Raw genomic sequence first — 18,087 nt, 5'->3', positions numbered from 1 at the left:
TACGTGCTTGATAACATACTCTCTTTTAGAATCCGAGAATGGTTCTCAGGTCCCTCATTCAAAAGAGCAGTGTTAGGGGTTGGGGATGTAGCTCAGTGGTAGAGCGCTTGCCTAGCAAGTGCAAGGCCCTGGGTTCGGTCCTCAGCTGGGGGACTACGACAAACAGACAAAAGAGCAGTGTGGGCAGGGGCAGGGGCAGGGGCTGGGGCAGGGGCTGGGGCGGGGCTGGGGAATAGTCCTATTACAGTTGGAATAGTGCCTACCTAGCACAGGAGGCTGAAATTAGACCCCTGCACTGCAGAATCAGAAACTGCATGTGGCCTCAGCTTGGCTGAGCATGCCTAAGCGGCCCAACTCTCAGGTCCTTAGGAAACCACAAAACAAGGCTGGGTGTGTAGAGGCACACGCCTCTAATCCCAGCACTTTGGGGAGGTGATGGGTGAGACCACAGTCTGCACTGTGAGTTCCACGGGGGTGGGGGTGGGGAAGTGGGGACACCAAAAACAAACAACAAGAAATGAAGAGACAATAATAACAAGCAAGCAAAATCCAATTTCAGTATGCACGGCTTGCAGAGCTAAGGGTATAGGTGTGAGCCATCCCGGAAGTTCTGCTTTTACTGCGGGGTTACTATAGTGACAGGAGGCCGGGAAGGGACGGAGTCTGCGCTACCGTGGGACAGTTCCTTCCGCAGCTTGCTCTTCTTCGTGGGGTGCAGTCCTCTTGCCTGCGATCCTGTGTGGCTTGTGCTTCTAAGGCTAGGGGCACTGAGCTGGGCCGGTCTCTGTGAGCATGTCAAAAAGCGCACCTCCATCTTGGTCCGGAAGAAACTGGAAGAGTCGGTTTCCCCTCAGCGTCCTTCTGGGAGGAAGCCCTGGAGCATGGTTCCAGGAGGCTCAGCCCTAGGAGTGAGTCATCCCCAGAGGCACCTAGAAGGGAAACCCTGCCACAAGAACACAGCCAGGCAATGTGACGAACACTTTTATTTACAAATATAATTAAAAGCCCTGACAGTTAATCATGCTCTTCCTCGGAACCTGAAAAAGGTTTTTTTTTTTTTAAAGTGTTTTTTTTTTTTAAGGTGCATGCCAAAGGAGTAAAGCCTTTTTTTCTTCATCATTTTTTATTGTAAGAAAATACACAGTTTGAAAGGATGAATAATGCAATATTTATGACCAAAGATAGGGGGCGCGGGGAGGGAAGGAGAAATAAACGGAGATGATCGGACTGAAAAAGACATTGAACTCGAGACTGAACTGGAAACCGCCGGGAGGTGGGCGTGGGTGGGTAGGGAGGAACAGGAGGAGGAAGTAAAAAAATTTTGATCAGAGAAACAGTTAAAATACAATATGAAAATAAGCAATTCCTCTCCTTAGATTCCCTCTATACACAAAATACATGATTTGCCAAAGCCCAATTTTGTGCTACTGGGATTCTGTGAGTTCCGTACGTGTATTCGCACCGTCTGCAACAGCAGAGGATGCTGGGATACAGTAGACCAGGCTGACGGCAAGGCAAACTCTTGCCGGCAGGTTCTTAAAAATCACAAGCTCTCTGCACCCCACCCCCCCACCCCGGCCCCAAAATAGTAATAATATGTTACCACTTCATATGTACATCACAATTAGTTCCTGTAAAATGTATCAAATTTTCAATCTTTAATAAAACTTTGTTTTTTTTAATTCCTGATGAATAAATACCAAAAAAATAAAATAAAATAAAATTATGCAGCAGCTGGTTAAGGTGTAAGGCTGCGGATTTTGTGTCTCTCTCCCCCTTGGCATGTATTATTTATTTAGTTTCCTTTCTTTATTTACTTTTTTTTTGCTTTATTTTCACTAGTTGGTGACAATGAGGGATTGCTTAAAGCAATATCCATCTGCGTTCCATTGCCGTTTGTTGGTTGACTGACCCCAGAACCACCTCCAAGGTTTTCGCCAGAGCATCTGTGAGCCACACCGCGACTTCGGTGTGGGTGGTGGACGGTAGGGCCGGCCGGGCGGACCGGCCGGCGCCGAAAGTTGACATGGGGAGGAAAGGGCCCCTGATGGAGTAAGAGTAAACAGGCACTAGTCCGACACGATGTCAGGAAGAGAGAGAGAGAGAGAGAAAGAGAGAGAGAGGGGGAGAGAAAGAGAGAGAGAGTGAAGTGAGAGCGATGCCCGTTAAAATGGGGAATGTAGTTTTGCAGGGTCTGAATTTTTTTGTTTTCTTTTTTTCATTTTTTTTTTTTTTGTAAATGGCAAAAAAAATTTAATCTCATCTATAGTCCTCCTTAGGAAAATCTAATGTCACCAAATTCCCAAATCCCATTCTGAGGCTCTCCATGTCAAAAGTCTCCGTCTCTCGCTCTTGTCTTTCCAGGAGAATCTTGATCCTCTCGCTACGTTCCTTCTGCAGGGCGGCCAACTCCTCTTCAATCTGCACGAAGCACAGAAGTGGGTCTCAGTGCCAGTGCTCGTCCCACGGCCACGAGGGACCCCCCCCATGAGTGTGAGCTCGTGCATGCGAGCACACACACACACACACACACACACACACACACACGAGTGGGGAACAGCCTAGACCTGAGAGCCGGGAGCCCAGGAATAAAGTATCTTGGATTTGATCCACTATGTCTCAAACTTGCTAGGGCTGGGGTGTGGCAGTGGGGTGGTGGGATGGTCGTGGTGTGGTGGTGGTAATGGTGGTGGTAGTGTGGTGTAGTAGTGTGGAGGTATGGTGTGGTAGTCTGGTGGTGTGGTAGTCTGGTGGTGTGGTAGTGTGGTATTGTAGTGTGGTGGTGTGGTGTGGTAGTGTGGTGGTGTGGTGTGGTAGTGTGGAGGTGTGGTGTGCTGTGGTGTAGTAGTGTGGAGGTGTGGTGTGGTGTGGTAGTCTGGTGGTGTGGTGTGGTAGTGTGGTATGGTAATGGTGTGGTTGTGTGGGTGATGGTAGTGTGGCGGTGTGGTGTGGTAGTGTGGTGGTGTGGTGTGGTAGTGTGGTATGGTGATGGTGTGGTGTGGCGGTGTGGTGTGGTAGTGTGGTATGGTAATGGTGTGGTAGTGTGGGTGGTGGTAGTGGTATGGTGTGGTGTGGTGGTGTGGTAGTGTGGGTGGTGGTAGTGGTATGGTATGGTATGGTGTGGGTGGCGATGCTATCTGAGCCTGGGCTGATCCAGGTCAGTGTCTTCTTCCCTCTTGAGTCCAATGAGTCCGAGTGATAGGAGTTTTGTTTTGTTTTGTTTTTTTAATGTGGGTGTTGGGCTAGAACTCAGGTCCTCATGTCTGCACAGGACGCACTTTCCCCACTGGCCATCTCCTCAGCCCCAGCTTTGAGCTGCCTCATGGCAGTGTCCACTCGACACTCCCTGTAACACTGTGTACAGCAAGGCATAATTCGAGGGGGATAACATTTACTACATGTGGCAATATCGACCTATCTTGGTTTTTACTTTAAAAAAATTATTTTTATTTAATTATTTACGTCTGTTTGTGTCTGTGTTTAGGTGTGTGCAAATGAGTGCAGTGTCTATGGAGGCCAGAAGAGGGTGTCAAATACCCCTATTGTTATTATTATTATTATTATTTTTTTTTTTTTTTTTTCGAGACAGAGTTTCTCTGTGTAGCTTTGGAGCCTATCCTAGAACGCTCTCTGTAGACCAGGTTGGCCTCAAACTCACAGAGATCCTCCTGAGTGCTGGGATTAAAGGAGTGTGCCACCACCGCCTAGCTCTCATTTTATTTCTTATTTAAAGAGCCTGCAGGTAATTTCTTTTGCTGAAAAAATTCAAGTCTTATTTGACGTTTTTTTTTTTAGGCCTCTGGGACGCCATGTTGGCATCCCATAGTTCTCATGTAAGTGATGTCATCCAGCTGGCTAAGCTGGCAGGCTTCCTAAGCAGCACCTCGGATGGCTGAATAACCTTCCTGAGCCATCGTGTCCCAGGCCTGGAGGTAATGCCCGCCTCTCTTGGGTACCAGGGGTGAGTTGAGAAGGTCACTGGGGAGGGCTCCGTACAAAACTACGACCCTCCCCCACCCCAGCCCCAGCCACCCCGGAAACTTCCTACCTTCTGCTCAAGATGCGCTCTGCGCAGAGACACCCTCTGCTCTAGCTTCTGCAGCTCGCGCTCGTGCTGGGCCTCCGTCTGCATCTTGATTTTGCTCTGGTAGGCGTTGAGCAGCTCCATCTCCTGCTGGAGCTGTAGTCTCAAGGCCTGGCACTCCGCCTCTTGCGCCTCGTCTAGCCGTAACTGTGGGTACAGAAGACACACGCTATATAGATACACACAGCAGCCCATGCGCACCACTCTGGGGCCGACTGGGAACGGTCCCCTTGTTCGGACTTAGGCGGAAGGGCAGAAACTCGACAGACATTGCGATCTGGATTAGAGCCAGAGGAGTCTGCCCGGGCAGCCACAGGATCCTAAGAGTACATTTCCTTCGGTGCGGGCCTCAGATCCCGGAAGGCTGCCTACTCTGGACGCTAAGCAAGAGCGCTCTGGAGGTGAGCTGGTGACCCTGAAGCCTGGCTCTGCCGCTCCAGGGTGTCACTTTGCTAATTATTCAGCCTCCTTTGGTTTCATTTCTTTTTTTCAAGGAACCAATCATAATTCCCATTAAGGTTGGCATGAGTTTTAAATGAAAGACTCCATATAGGATCCCGAGCCTAAGACCTCCACACATACTACAATGTCCAATAAACAGCAGCTATTACATTATTTTGTTTCTGACAAGACAGTGTCCATATTTAAACACCTTTAACCGTAAAACCATGACATCGTGTAGACGTGTTTAGTGCTACAGAAGTGAATTCAACAACGATTCACACGTGTGAGGACCATACCTACTGTACCTGTCATGACCAAACACATCATGCTGGCCATGGCTGCGGCTATACAAGGCATCTTCCTCGCCACCAACCCAGAACCCCACGGGCTCAGAAATCTCACTCCTTGAGAGCAGCTGATAACCTCAGGGGACGTATCTTGCTTCGAAGCAATGGGATCTAGATTATGCGTGCATCCCGGCCCAGTTCCCTTAGCTTTACATTTTGTACCAAGATGCCCAGATCTTATGTGGAGATGGGCCAAGTTCACCTGCGGAATCTTGAAGGCCCGAGCTCCAAGAGGCTCCTGGGTCAGACCATTAGCATAGCACAGGTTAGGTCCTCTGTACTAGGCAGTCCCTCAGTTTGGCTGGGATTACTGAGGTCAGAGCCCCGAGTCAGACAGCGTGGCTACCCTGAGTTTCTTTGCACCTTTCCATACAGTCCATTTCCCCAGTATCATCTTCATCTGATCTACGCCTGTGACACCTGACAATCTATCCCAGCATGTGCAGTGGGAAGTGACTTTGGAAACATTAAGCTACTTGTAGAGTGTATTCTCGAGTCCTTCTGTGGGAAATATGCCATGAAGTTATGGAGAAAAAGTGTGTTTTCTGAGTCCCACCCTAAGCAGTCTATGTTAGAATCTGCTGGGGGACAGGCCATTCTCTTCCCGTTTTCCATTTGGGGCAGGGTTGCTGCACACACCGTCTACAGCCAGAATAGTTCACAGATGATGTTGAAATGTCCCGTGGCTCCCAGTGAGGACTGTTAGGGATTTTCTCCTGATCTGAGAGGTTCCTTACCAGGAAAGAAAACGACAGCCCAGCCATTCTCTGCTTCTACACATTAGCTGCTGTGAGGCCTGAACGAGCCAAGAGTTTAGACCTCCAATGGGCAGTTTAGACCCTTGAAGTGTCTCCCTCTGAGACAGGGTCTCATGCAGGCCACGCTGGATCTGGAACCTGCTGTGCAGCCAAGGATGAGCTTGAATTTCTAATCCTCCTGCCTCTGCCTCCCAAGGGCAAGTGTGCACCACCATGTAGGGATTACAGGTGTGCACTGCCATGCAGAGATTACAGGTGTGCACTGCCCTGCAGGGATTACAGGTGTGCACCACCATGCAGGGATTACGGGTGTGCACCACCATGCTGGGATTCCAGCAGTGCTGGTGACAAAACCCAGGACTTCCTGCATGCTAGACCAGCCCTCTCCAGCTAGATCCCCAGCCTGCAGTCTCTAGCACTTAGCGATCCTCAAACTCTGCTCTGTGCCAGCTTTGACCACACAAGTCCAGGTACTAGAAACCACAGGCGGTCCAGATTTTGGAATGTATCACCCGCAGTCAGTCACACATACTAGGGCACCCTAAGGTTTATAATGATGTGGGTGAATATCACCCTTGCTTCCTCCAGGGGCTTACACACAAGAGGAGGAGGCAAGGGAGTGTGCAGTGTGACTCGGTGGTGGTCTAGCATACAGCTCACAGCCTCCACCCAAGATGTGACCCCCTCCCCTCCCCCAAATGCTGGAAATGGGAATGCTACAGCCCCTAGGCCGTGCCTGTTTATAACTAAAGTTTTACTAGGGCATGCAGGCTGGCTCTCTCTTACACACACACCATTTCTGGCCCGTTCTGCAGAGGTGAGCTGGCTAGTGGGATGGACACCTCATGGTCTACACAGCTTCTCACATTTATGACTTGTCCCTTTACAGAACCAAAGTGCCGACTCTTGTCCTGAACAGTAGCTAATGTGACCGGCCTTCCTTCAGTGAGCCTCCGGTTCACACAGGTAAAGGAGGGATTCACAGCGGGTACTTAAAAGGTCACACCCGACTCATGGCCCAAGGCCAGTGGTGGACAGCTGTGATGGCCATACTCCCTGGTTTAAGAGAGAGGGCGCTGCTCTCCTCTTAGCCCACATTCCTTACCCTGTGTCTGCCAGCTTACATAACATGTTCACTAGACCTTGCCCCCTTGACAAGGGCCAGGCTGGGGTGTGGCTGGGCTGGCAGAGTCCATATGGGGCACGCATGAAGCCCTGGTCCCATCTCAAGCCCAGAATAAACAGGGTGTGGTGATGAACATCTGTAATCCCAGTGCTTGGGAGGTGGGGAGGCAGGAGAATCAGGAGTTCAAAGTCAACCTTGGCAACATAGTGAGGTTCAGGCTAGCCTGGGCTACAAGAGACCCTGCCTTAAAACAAAACAAAGACCAAGACAGGAATCTACCTGGTGCTAACCCCATCCATCACCTTTCTTGCTCCTTACCTCTCGTCTTTCCCTCACCGTCCTCCACTTACACCCTCACGCTCAGGTTTCTGAACATCTTTGTGAGGTCCCTTAGTGACCTCACCTCCCAGCAGGGCCCGCCACCGCTGAGGGCCTCCTTTCTTCCAATTCCTTCCTCTAGCCTGGACTTTGTCCCTGACTCCCGAGACACTGCGTCACACCCTCCCCGTGTTTTTCTCCCCACTCTACTTCTTTCCCAGCTAGTCCCTGCCAGGCAGGACCTCAGGAAATGTGGGTGCTCCAGGGCTTTAGCCTGGGTCCTCTTCTAACTGCTCCTCCTGAGGGCTCCTGTTTCCTCCAAGAGTATCTCTTGGGCAAATGCTGGCACACCAGAGTTGCCTGGGAGGGCACGTCCTCCAGTTTTCTCCCTCGCTTTCTTCTGTTTAGGTGCTAGGCAGATTCACCTGGGCTGTTTGGTAGACCCATGAGTTCAGCATGACCACTACAAACTCAACTTCCTGCTTGCCCTTCCCCAGACTGTCCCATTGCCTTTTTAATAAGCCATCCCTGTCACCTACCATTAGGCTCAACCCAGAGACTTAGGTCCTTCCTTAACCCTCACTCAGCATCTTGGCCCTGTCCCAAGCACACTCCCTGCACCTCTGGCCTGTGTCTCAAACATGGCCACCTCTCCCCTCACCCCAGCATCACATCTCTAGTGAAGGCAGCGTCCCCTTGTGGCCGAGCAAGAGCACAAACACCACAGTAGGCTCCCGTCGCTCTTGGGGACTCTCAGGCCATTCTCTGTGTGTCTTTCAGGGATGGTCCCCAAACAGCAATATGAGGCCAGGTCCCCTACACTTTAGTGACAGTGCACTGTGCCGAGCGAGGCCTGCAGACCTGACTGTGACCTGGCCCCTGTGCATTCCTGTCTTATTCCCAGGCGAGATCCGTAGCTCTCCACGTCCCAGACAGAACTGATGCCTCCGAGTTCTTCAGGTGGGCTACAGTTTTCCCACTTCTGCCACTATAGACCAGGCTAGCCCTTCTGGGTCCACCGCTCCCTTCCTGCTTCCGCCCTACTCCATGCACAGCAGCCCCCTTTTGATGTGGCTTCCTCTGTTGTCCCCTGGGACCTGGTTGGGGAGTGAGGGATCTCTTATTTATCATGTCCTCTGCAGGGGTGCCTGGGGCATGGTGCAGTCAGTCATAAATGCCAGATGGATGGATGGATGAAGGTATGAATGAGTGCAGCAGCACCCATCAGCTTAGGAACATGTTTCAGCCTCTCCCTCTCCCTCCTGGCAGCAGCTTCCTTAACTGTCCCCTCCGTGTGCTACACGTCCATCTGCCTCTACCGACGAGGATGGCAGAGGGAGTCCCGAGTGCGGTTTCTTCTTTTTATGGGCACTCTTTTATTTTTGAGACAGGGTCCTCATGTAGCCCAGGCTGGCCTCAAACTTGCGAGGTGGCTGAGGATGACTTTGAACTTCTGATCCTCCTGCTCCATTGTCCAGGTGCCGGGATCACAGGTGGGTGTCACCATGCCAGTTTCTGCAGTGTGGAGGATCAAACCCAGGGCCTCGTGTGTGCTGGGTAAGCACTCTGCCTGCTGAGCTGCGGCCGCATCCCTTTGAAGGGGGAGAGCACCTTCCACTCCAGCTGCTGTTCTGCACTGGCTAAAGCCACTGTCCAAAGCGGGGAGGTCACCGGGGTTTCCTGCTCTCGCGGCTCCTGCACATTTGAACCCTCCGGTGGGAACCTTCGCTCAGCCTTCCGTGACTTGCTCTCTCCTGGCCCCTCCTGATCTTTGGGTACTCATCCCCTTTGATCTACACCTACCTAGCCTTCAAACATGGATGGCTACCAGATCCTGCTCCAGCCTGCTTCTCAAACTCCACACCCACCCCAGCCCAGCCCCTGGTAGATTTCACGTACCCCTAACTGTCATAGCTGCCCTCACGAGGCACAGGCATGGGACCTTTTGTCTTTACTCCTGGCGTCCCTTCTGACCGGCAGATTTCAGTATCTGGATCTCTCCACATGGACACCTGCAGGGTGCCACCCTGCTCAGTTACTGTGCCCGGCATCCGAGTCCACCCTCTTTCCTCAACCCTCCCAGTCTCCTGTCAGTTCCACTCTGAAGCTCAATTCTTTCTGCCACCCCTCCTAAATGTCCCCCAAACCCTGCCCAGCCCTCGCCATGTCCGTGTGCCTGCCTCCCACCTCCCTCTTGTGCTGTGGTGGACCCCAGGGCTCATGGCAATGGCACACTGGACATCTGAGACCTCTCGTTGTAGAGTAACAGCTCACCTCCTGCCTCAGAGCCTCTGACCCTCATCCACACCCCCTCCCACCCTGTGTGATACTCCCCGGCTGTGGCAGCTGGTCGGGCTGGCCATTCATTCTCAGACCCTTTGGGGTTTCTGCGTCTTTGCAGGTTGCACCCTCAGGTGGAACTAATGCTTCTGTTGAGTAAACCATTGGCCATTGGGGCTGGGTGCTGTGGGATGACGTCATTCAATGATCCGACAGACCCATTTCCCAACCTACCAACATCCTTGGGATCTGGGGATCCTGGGACACAGTGGAGAACCAGGAGAGACTAGCCTGGGAATAAGACAGGAGGGGTACACGGGGGCCCCCCTTTCTCCTTCCCTTTCCCTCCCTCCCTCTCTTCCTCTTTTCTTCTACCTTTTCCTCCCTTCTTCCTTCCCCCCTTCATCTTCTTTGTGGTGCTGGGGGCCCTCCTGCAAGTGGTCTACTGATGAACTACATCCCCCGCCTTTGTTTCCCAAGACTAGGTCTCCACAGTAGTCCATGCTGCCACCGTCCTCCTGCCTCAGTCTTCTGAATGCTGGGATCACAGCTTTCCTGCTCCTTGACCCTCCAGCTTGGAGCCCCAGGTGCACACTCTCCTTATCTGGACCTTTGTCTATATCGTCGGCCCATGGATTTTCATGGCTTCCTTTTTGTTCTCCAGGTATTTTCCAGGCCAGCTTCCCTGTTCCTCCTTGTCCTTCCAAGGCCCTGGGTACCCCAACAACTAAGGACTCAGTGTGCTTGGCTATCAGCACTCAATGATCTGGCTTCCCAGCCTCCCTGACACAGCATGAGACCCTAGCTAGCTAGCTCCACTGTCTCTGGGCCCAGCGCAGCGCTGCCGGCCGAGGCTTGGCCAGGGTTTATTTAGCATATATGTGTGTGTGTGTGTGTGTGTGTGTGTGTGTGTGTGTGTGTGTGTGTGTCTCCCCTCACGTGACCATGAGCTCAGAGGCAGCAGGGCCATGCCTGACATTAGTTGCGGTGGTGGTCAGTAAACCTCTGATGAATAAGCGTAAACACGACATGTGGTATCCATCCCATCTCGCCCCCCTCCCTACGTGCGCGCCCCGCCCCCGGCTGGACCGGCACTGCTCCTTCGGCTCCATCTTTATAAGACGCATTCCGGCTTGTATCCGAATGGCCTTGGCTTTGCTCGGCGTCGTCATTTTCCTCCGTTCCTGGGGCAGGAAAAGAAGCCGCCCATATATCCTAAACCAACACATCCCCAGAAGGTGCTTGGGAGTGAAAGCCGGATCTTGACGTTCCGTGAGATCCCCAAAGCTCTCGGAGCCGTGGCAACGAGCCTGCCCACTTACCGCCTGAGAGGCCATCATCTCGTTTATACTCTGTTCGTACTGCTCTGCCAAAATGGCCAGCTTTCTCGTCTGCTCGTCTTTCAGTGTCTTTAAGATTGTTTTGTGCTCATTCTTTGGAGTGACTTCCAACTGGTGATTTTTGAGTGCTTTGTACTGTTTGGTCTGTACTTTGCAAGTGTCCTGAAACTGTTTTTTGATTTGCATTTCCATGGCCTGGCAGGGAGAAAAAAAAGCAACAGAGAGAAAAAGAGGGTCAGTCCGCACGGAAGTCCCTGGGTTGTATGACACACAACAAGCACGGGACTCCCACAGGACAGCCAGCAATCCTGAAAAGGGCAGGGGCAATGTATGCCGGAGGTCACACTACAAGTGCTCCGTTTTTTGTTTGTTTTTGTTTGTTTGTTTTTACATGAAATGGATGGAATTGATTTAGAATTGACAAATGGCTTAAGGAAAAAATGGATTATAACAGGGGGAACTACGTTTGTAAGTAGACTGTGGAATATTATGAGACTTGTTAAAGGTTGGTAATTATTTCCCCGGTCTCCTCCAAGTCTTTAGTGGCTCCTATTGTTCGGTGAGGTTTTTTTTTTTCTTTTCTTTCTTTTTTTTTTTTTTTTTTTGGTTTTTTGAGACAGGGTTTCTCTGTGTAGCTTTGCACCTTTCCTGGAACTCACTCTGTAGCCCAGGCTGGCCTCGAACTCACAGAGATCCGCCTGTCTCTACTTCCCGAGTGCTGGGATTAAAGGCATGCGCCATCGCCGGCGCCCGGCCTCACTGAGTTTTCTTTCCCCTGGGCGAGTGTGTACATCCGTGTATGCACTATTCCCTTTTATTTCCACGCTCAGAAAGGAGTGACACCATACAGTCAGCTTCCAAGGCCCTGGCTCCAAATGTCTCCCCGACACTTGAACACTCAGGGCTTCTGCTGGCAGGCAGGGGTCGGGGATGTGCCTAGGGTTTGCCTGGAAGACGTGCCCGGGTGACTAAGGGCGGCCTGCGTCTGTGCCAGCACTGACAACCGGCCTCTCTTCGTGACACACGCCGGTGGCTGAGGACACAGAACTTGGCCAACTAGTGCCATGCTAGGATTAGCTGGAGGCTGCCAGGGCCACCCCCACTGCAGCCGGGAGAGCCAGGCCTGATTCCCAGGCCCACGGCAGATGTCGCTAGTGAGCTACACCGGAGCCCTCTAACTCTGGCTGTGGCTTTGGAGTAGCCTGTTTGTGAATCACAGCCTTGAGGACAGATGTTCTCATTGACTGGGGCTAGGACCATGGACAGTTCCTCAGCCTTTTTTTTTTTTTTTTTTTTTTTTTTTTTTTTGCTGGGAGCACTTGTGTCTATGTAGATGGAGGTCAGAGGACAACCGTGGGTAGGTACCACAGATACTGTCTATTTTTCTTTTTCTTTTGAGACAGTATCTGGCAAAAGCCTGGGGCTGAAAAGCAGGCTAGGTGGGTGGCCAGCCAGCTCCAGAAAGCTGCCCAGAAGAGCTGGGCTTACAGACAGCAATTTTTGTTGTTGTTTTCTTTTTATTTGGTGGCACAGGGTCTCACTGTGTAGCTCTGGCTGGCCCAGAGCTCACTATGTAGACCAGGCTGGCCTTAAGGGAGCCTGTCTACCTCTCTGTGTGTAACACTACTATATGTGCCCAGCCCAACTTTTTTTTTTTAAAAAAGATCTATCTATCTATCTATCTATCTATCTATCTATCTATCTATCTATCTATCTATCTATCTATCTACTTATTACGTAGACCGTGTTCTGTTTGCATGTATCCTTGTAGACCAGAAGAGGGCACCAGATCTCATTACAGATGGTTGTGAGCCACCACGTGGTTACTGGGAATTGAACTCGGGACCTCTGGAAGAACAGCCAGTGCTCCTGACCTCTGAGCCATCTCTCTAGCCCCAACTTTTTCTTTTTCTTTCTTTCTTTCTTTTTGTTTTTTTAACATAGGTTCTAGGGCAGTGGTCCTCAACCTTCCTAACGCTGCGACTCCTTAATACAGTTCCTCATGTTGTGGTGACCCTCCACCATAAAATGACTGTTGTTGCTTCTTCATAACTGTAATTTTGCTACTTTTATGAATTGTAATGTAAATATCCATGTCTCCTGACGGTCTTAGGTGAGCCCCTGTGAAAGGGACATTTGATCTTCATAGGGGTCATGACCCACAGGTTGAGAACCGCTGCTCTCGGGGATAGACCTCGCAAACACTTCACTGACTGAAGTGAAGTGTCCTCGCTCACTTTCAGTTTCCTAGCTTTATTTTATATGTATGAGTGTTTGGTCAGAATGTGTCTGTGCACCGCATGGGTGCCCGGCGCCCTTGGAGGTCATGGTTGTGCACTGCTGTGTGGGTGCTGGGGATCAACAATCTGGAAGAGCAGCCAGCGCTCTTAAGCGCCGAGCCATCTCTCCAGCCCCTCTGGTGGGGAACCAGTGGCTCAGGTAGGCGACGGACTGAACAACAGGGAGGGCCAAGGGCCCTGCAGCTTAGAGGGATTCCAAAGCCGCTTCCCAGCCTGCCGAGGGAGCCCTGGACACCGCACCTGGAGAGCCCGATTCTGTGGGGTGGAACACAGACAGACAGGCCGCGGCGGCCCCGCCCCTCTGCGTGAGGATGCGCGCCACGCCCTCTTACCTTTAAGTTTTTCGGCTGTTGCCGAAGCTCCATGACGTGCTTCCGGTGCAGCTCCCGCTCCCGCCTCTTATTGTACTCCAGCTGGTTCTCCAGCTCCGTCTGGTGCTGTAACCGGATCAGGTCCATGCGGAGCTTCTGCAGGGTGTGCAGTTGCCTGTACTCCAACTCTCGGGTGGACTCGTCGTGACGGATCAGCATGGCGTGCTCCATCTCCTTCTGGGTCCTCTTTTTATTTAGTTCCTGCACCCAGGAGCAAAAAGATGAAGGGAGAGAGAGAGAGAGAGATGAGCGGAGCGGACAAGGGAGGGACACACACGGCGGCGCGGTGAGGGATGGCTCCTAATTAGTCCGTTAGTGTTTGCAGCATGACTTAATGAGATCAGAGGGGCGGTCCCTGGAGCTTTGCATTCTGGGGTGAGGCCACCACTCACGAGATGGAAACTTCCCAGCCGTCACAGCTGCACTATCTGGGAAATGGGGTTAATCCCCCATGGTCTTTTCCTGTCTCACAGAGCGGCTGTGGGTCTTCGATTGTGTGAGGGGCTCCCGTGCTGGCTACCCATTAAACTCATATAAGGAAACACACCCCCAAATTCTGACAATTGTCTGGGACTCCCTCCCCCCCATTTCAATTTTAAAGCCTTCTCCAGGTGACTCTTGTTATGTGACCAGGGTCAAGATCTCCAGGTGACTCTGATATGGGGCCAGTGCTGAGAACTCAGTTGGGAATGCCCGCATTGCCCTCAGCTTTCGGGGGAAATACCCTGTTTTTGTACATAACAGAAGTGGGCCAATTATCTATTTTTTAAAAGCAGAGCTTAGGGCATGCTGGGAGAAATCTGAGCACAGCACTTCCCTTTCATCTTTCCCACGGCAGACGGATCGTGTCTAGATCTAACACTTGGTATTTTCAGTTCTACGTCTTCCTTCCTTCCTTCTCCCTCTCTCCCGACGTCTTCCTATGGCACTGGAGACGGAACCCAGAGCCTTGCATGTGCTAGGCAAGCGCTTTTCTGCCGAGCCACACCCCCAGACTGCTGCTTAGTTCTACTCCTGCCTGTCTGATGCTTTTCTCCTCCTTGCCTCCCCTGGAGAGTGGGGAAGGATCTACCAGAAAAAAAGAAAAGATCAAGTAAAAGGTCCTCCCTACTAACCTGAGACTTTTCATCTCTCACTCCAGACTGGGGATTTGAACCTCATGCCCTGGGCTTTGCATCCAGAGCACTGCACATGCTGGGCAAGCGCTCTACCACTAAGCTACACCCCCAGGCCCTTAAGGCTGTGTCCTCAATGCACTAGTCGCAAAGATCTAGACCACCAGCCCAGATTCAGGCCAGCGTTCACTAAGCTGCTGGCCTCGACTTGGAGATCCTCTAATGGTGAAGGAGGTGCTGGTCTCACAGCTGACTGGATCCAAGGTGGGCCCAAGGCATAATAACCAGTCTACTTTCTCTCTTAGGAATTTGGAGCTGTGACTCGGGGCGGCCAGTTGTCTGTGGTGGCTGGAGTGACTCACGGTACATGCAGGGACCATGGGATGATAGTCACCTGCTGCTAGGAGGGATGAGGGCTAGATAAAGCTAGACTTCAGAAGAAAGGGAAGAGGGAGAAGGGAAGGAGAGGGAAGAAGGAAGGGGGAGGGGAACCAGGGAGAGGGAGAGAGAAACGTGTGCAGTGAGTATTTTGTACCCAAGTCTTGGCTGCGTTTCAGCCCATCTCTATGTCCAGCTCTAGTAACAGCTGCTGAGATTGTTGTTCATTTCTGTTTTGGATTCTCCCACAATCCCCCAGACAGAGTCTCACTACGTAGTCTAGACTGGCCTGGAACCTACAACTTAGCCCAGGCTGGCCTCGAACTCACAGAGATCCGCCTGCTCCTGCCTCCTGAGTGCTGCTGAGATTAAAGTCATGGCACTTTTCCTGTATTTCTACACTGTCACTCCTGGTTTAGACCGAAGGACAACCCAAATAAATTCCAGTTAGCATGCAAGCCAGAGAGCCTTAACCAGCGCAGGGAAACAGGGTCTGCACACACTGAAGAGGGAAAAGCGCAGGGCCGGGAAGAGGATGCTCCAGAGAGGGTGTGTGGTGGGAAGTTTGGTGGAAGGGAGCTGGGAGCTGGGCTTGGCAGGGGAGCACCTGGGTGCCCCGCCTCTCCCGGCATCTGTGAGGGGAGGAGATGGGAGGCCTGTGTGTTTACAGGGATGTTGTATGGGTGCTTGCGAGGATCCTGCATATGCTGGCTCCACCCACAGCGTCTGTCTAGCCCTAGAGCACTGCCATAGAACATTCCTTTAGTCACTCAGCAAGCATCATTACACGCGTGCTGTGTGCCGATGCAGACACAGATACAAGGGATGGAGCTGGACCAAGGGCATCCCTGGGGCTCGGCTTGTAGTAACTACAGTAACAGGAGTAGCTATGGTGTAAACATGGTCTAAATGTTTCGGTTCACAAAAGCGGATTCTGCCAGCTTCCATGCTTTTCTTTTTGCCTCTTTATAGAGACTACCAAATTCTTCTTTTTAAAAAAGAATGATTTTATGTCTGTGAGTGCTTTGCCTGCATTATATGAGTGCTGGAAGAAGGCATCAGATCCCCTAAAAATGGAGTGACAGATGGTTGGGAGCCACCATGTGGGTGCTGGGAACTGAACCCAGGTTCTCTGGTAGAATAGCCCGTGCTTTTAACCACTGAGAGATCTCTCCAGCCCAAACTAAATGTCTTCTTTCAAATTCCAGTGAGTGGCCAGTACCATGGGAACCTGAGCCTTCCCACAGGTAATCAGATAAACCCAGGGAGTGCCAAAGAAAGCGCCGTAAGTGAATGAAGGTCCCTGTCCCACAGTGCTGAGCTTTCTAGCTCCACACTAATTCCGGAAACCCAAATTGAGCTCAAGCTGCTCAGAGACTAGAAGTAAACAATACCAAGCAAGTACTGTAAGTAGACATCATGGGCTTCTCTTCTTGAATGGAGTGGCTCTGGGTGCTGGGGGACACCTGTACGGGATGCTCTGGGCTTTGATGGACACCTGCATGGGGTGCACTGAGCTATGCAGTGGCTGCTGACCAATACTAACGTTCAGGAGTCATCCAAGCAATGCTCAGGTGAGAGTCGGCTTTGGTCCTTCTGGTGACTTGAGGTCTGTGGCTTTGGCAAGCTTCCTATGCAGAGAAACCCCTTAACACACAACTTTAGTTTCTTCAGGCATAAGTTCAGGGCCTTCCCACCCAGCACAAATAATGCTTGTGAAGATGATATGGCAGATCCCACAAAAACGCTTCAGAATGTAACCATGCGTCATTGTTTTTCTGTACTTAGAAATGAATAACTGGCATAGAGTATCTTACACTTGGTTTTGCAAATTATTTAGAGAATCTAAGTATGGTAACAAAAATGGTGTTGGGGTGCAATTTCTAGGCTGGTCCTTTGTCGGAAATCCTATATCTAAGTTTAGAGGTATAAGACGGCCAGCTGCATGTAATAGTTCCAGCCATGGGAAGCCTTTTCCTATTTTATTTCATATCTGTTTTATGTCTGAGTCCAATGCCATGCCTACATGACAACATGCAATGTACTTTCAATTTTTTTCTTTTATGTGGGAGTATTGCTATGGTGCCCAGGCTGGTTCCCAACTCCTGCACCCAAGTAATCCTTCTGCCTCAGACTCAGCCTTCCAGACAGTGGGGACTTCAGGTATGCACCACTGTACCCACTTCTCAATTAAAAAAATTTTTTTTTTCATACAGCTCACCGAGCTCTAACTGTGCCTCTCTGTAAAGTGAAAACCTTGCAAAGATTTTATTTGTTTGTTTATTTATTTATTTTTGGATAGTATAGATGGCCTGGAACTCTATGTAGACCAGGCTGGTCTTGAACTCATAGAGATCTGCCTGCTTCTGCCTCCTGAATGCTGGAATTAAAGGCATGTGCCACCACCCTGAGGGCTCCTTATAAAGACTTTTATATGTAACCGTGAGGCACTGGGGAGCTGAAGGTCTAAGATCACATACAACTTCTGTGCAGTTGAATAGAGGCTAATAAAATTCTGGTTTTCAGGTTTGCAACATTTTCTGTGAAAAGATATCCCAGTGAGTGTATCTTCCTGTGTTAGAATGCTCTAGACACTAACGACACATTATATGTTAGAGCCATGCATGCCTGTGGCTTGTATACAATTTTTAAAAAATGAGCTGAACCATAGTTGATGGCATTGGGACCCTGCCTGCCAAGCACTCAAGGTCCACATGCCCTGGGGGGAGGGGGGCGCTGGGCAGAGGCTCCCTTTGCCAGGAAGGGATTCTCCCACTAAGCAAAATCTCCAGCCCTTCTCAAGTGGTATTTTGAGACAGGGTCTTGATAAGCTTCCCATGCTGGCCTCCTGACTCACGATTCTCCTGCCTCAGCCTTCTGAGTGCTGGGATCATGGGTGTGTGCCACCCACATCTGGCTTAGAATTCAAACTTCACAATGGTGCTGCTGTTGGACTGTATATTTAGCGATTTCTTAGTTCTGGTGTTTGGAGTTCTGGTTCTTGGACAGGGTTAGGAAGACTCAGACAGACATTGGTGTTCCTTTACACCTGCTTTGTGAGCTAAAAGAAGTCTGACAGCTCAGAAAGGAATGAAGGAAGTTATGTTCGCTGGTAGAACTACAGACTCCTAAGAGAGTGACTCGGTAGCATCTGTCTGTCTGTCTTTAAATTTTTATTACTCTATGAGTGTACATGCGTGGGTGCATGTGGTTTTCAGGGATCAAG

At 50.9% G+C, this 18,087-nt stretch overlaps 1 protein-coding gene across 2 annotated transcripts in view; it reads right to left on the bottom strand.

The window, feature by feature from the left end:
• Positions 1-1,024: 1,024 nt before the first annotated feature.
• Positions 1,025-18,087, bottom strand: part of Taok3 (TAO kinase 3) — a 179,133-nt gene continuing 162,070 nt past the window's right edge. For both annotated transcript variants that reach the window (XM_015997445.3, XM_006970814.4), the window contains exons 19-22: positions 13,330-13,569; positions 10,680-10,892; positions 4,049-4,231; positions 1,025-2,421 (exon numbers count right to left, since the gene is read on the bottom strand). In XM_015997445.3, coding sequence (XP_015852931.1) covers positions 2,260-2,421; positions 4,049-4,231; positions 10,680-10,892; positions 13,330-13,569 — 798 coding nt within the window. In that variant the 3' untranslated portion in view covers positions 1,025-2,259. The remainder of the gene's footprint in view (positions 2,422-4,048; positions 4,232-10,679; positions 10,893-13,329; positions 13,570-18,087) is intronic.

Source organism: Peromyscus maniculatus, chromosome 23, assembly GCF_049852395.1.
Source record: "Peromyscus maniculatus bairdii isolate BWxNUB_F1_BW_parent chromosome 23, HU_Pman_BW_mat_3.1, whole genome shotgun sequence".
Lineage (NCBI taxonomy): Eukaryota > Metazoa > Chordata > Mammalia > Rodentia > Cricetidae > Peromyscus > Peromyscus maniculatus.
Note: the sequence above shows the minus strand (reverse complement) of the source record. Positions and strands in the feature narration are given on the sequence as shown.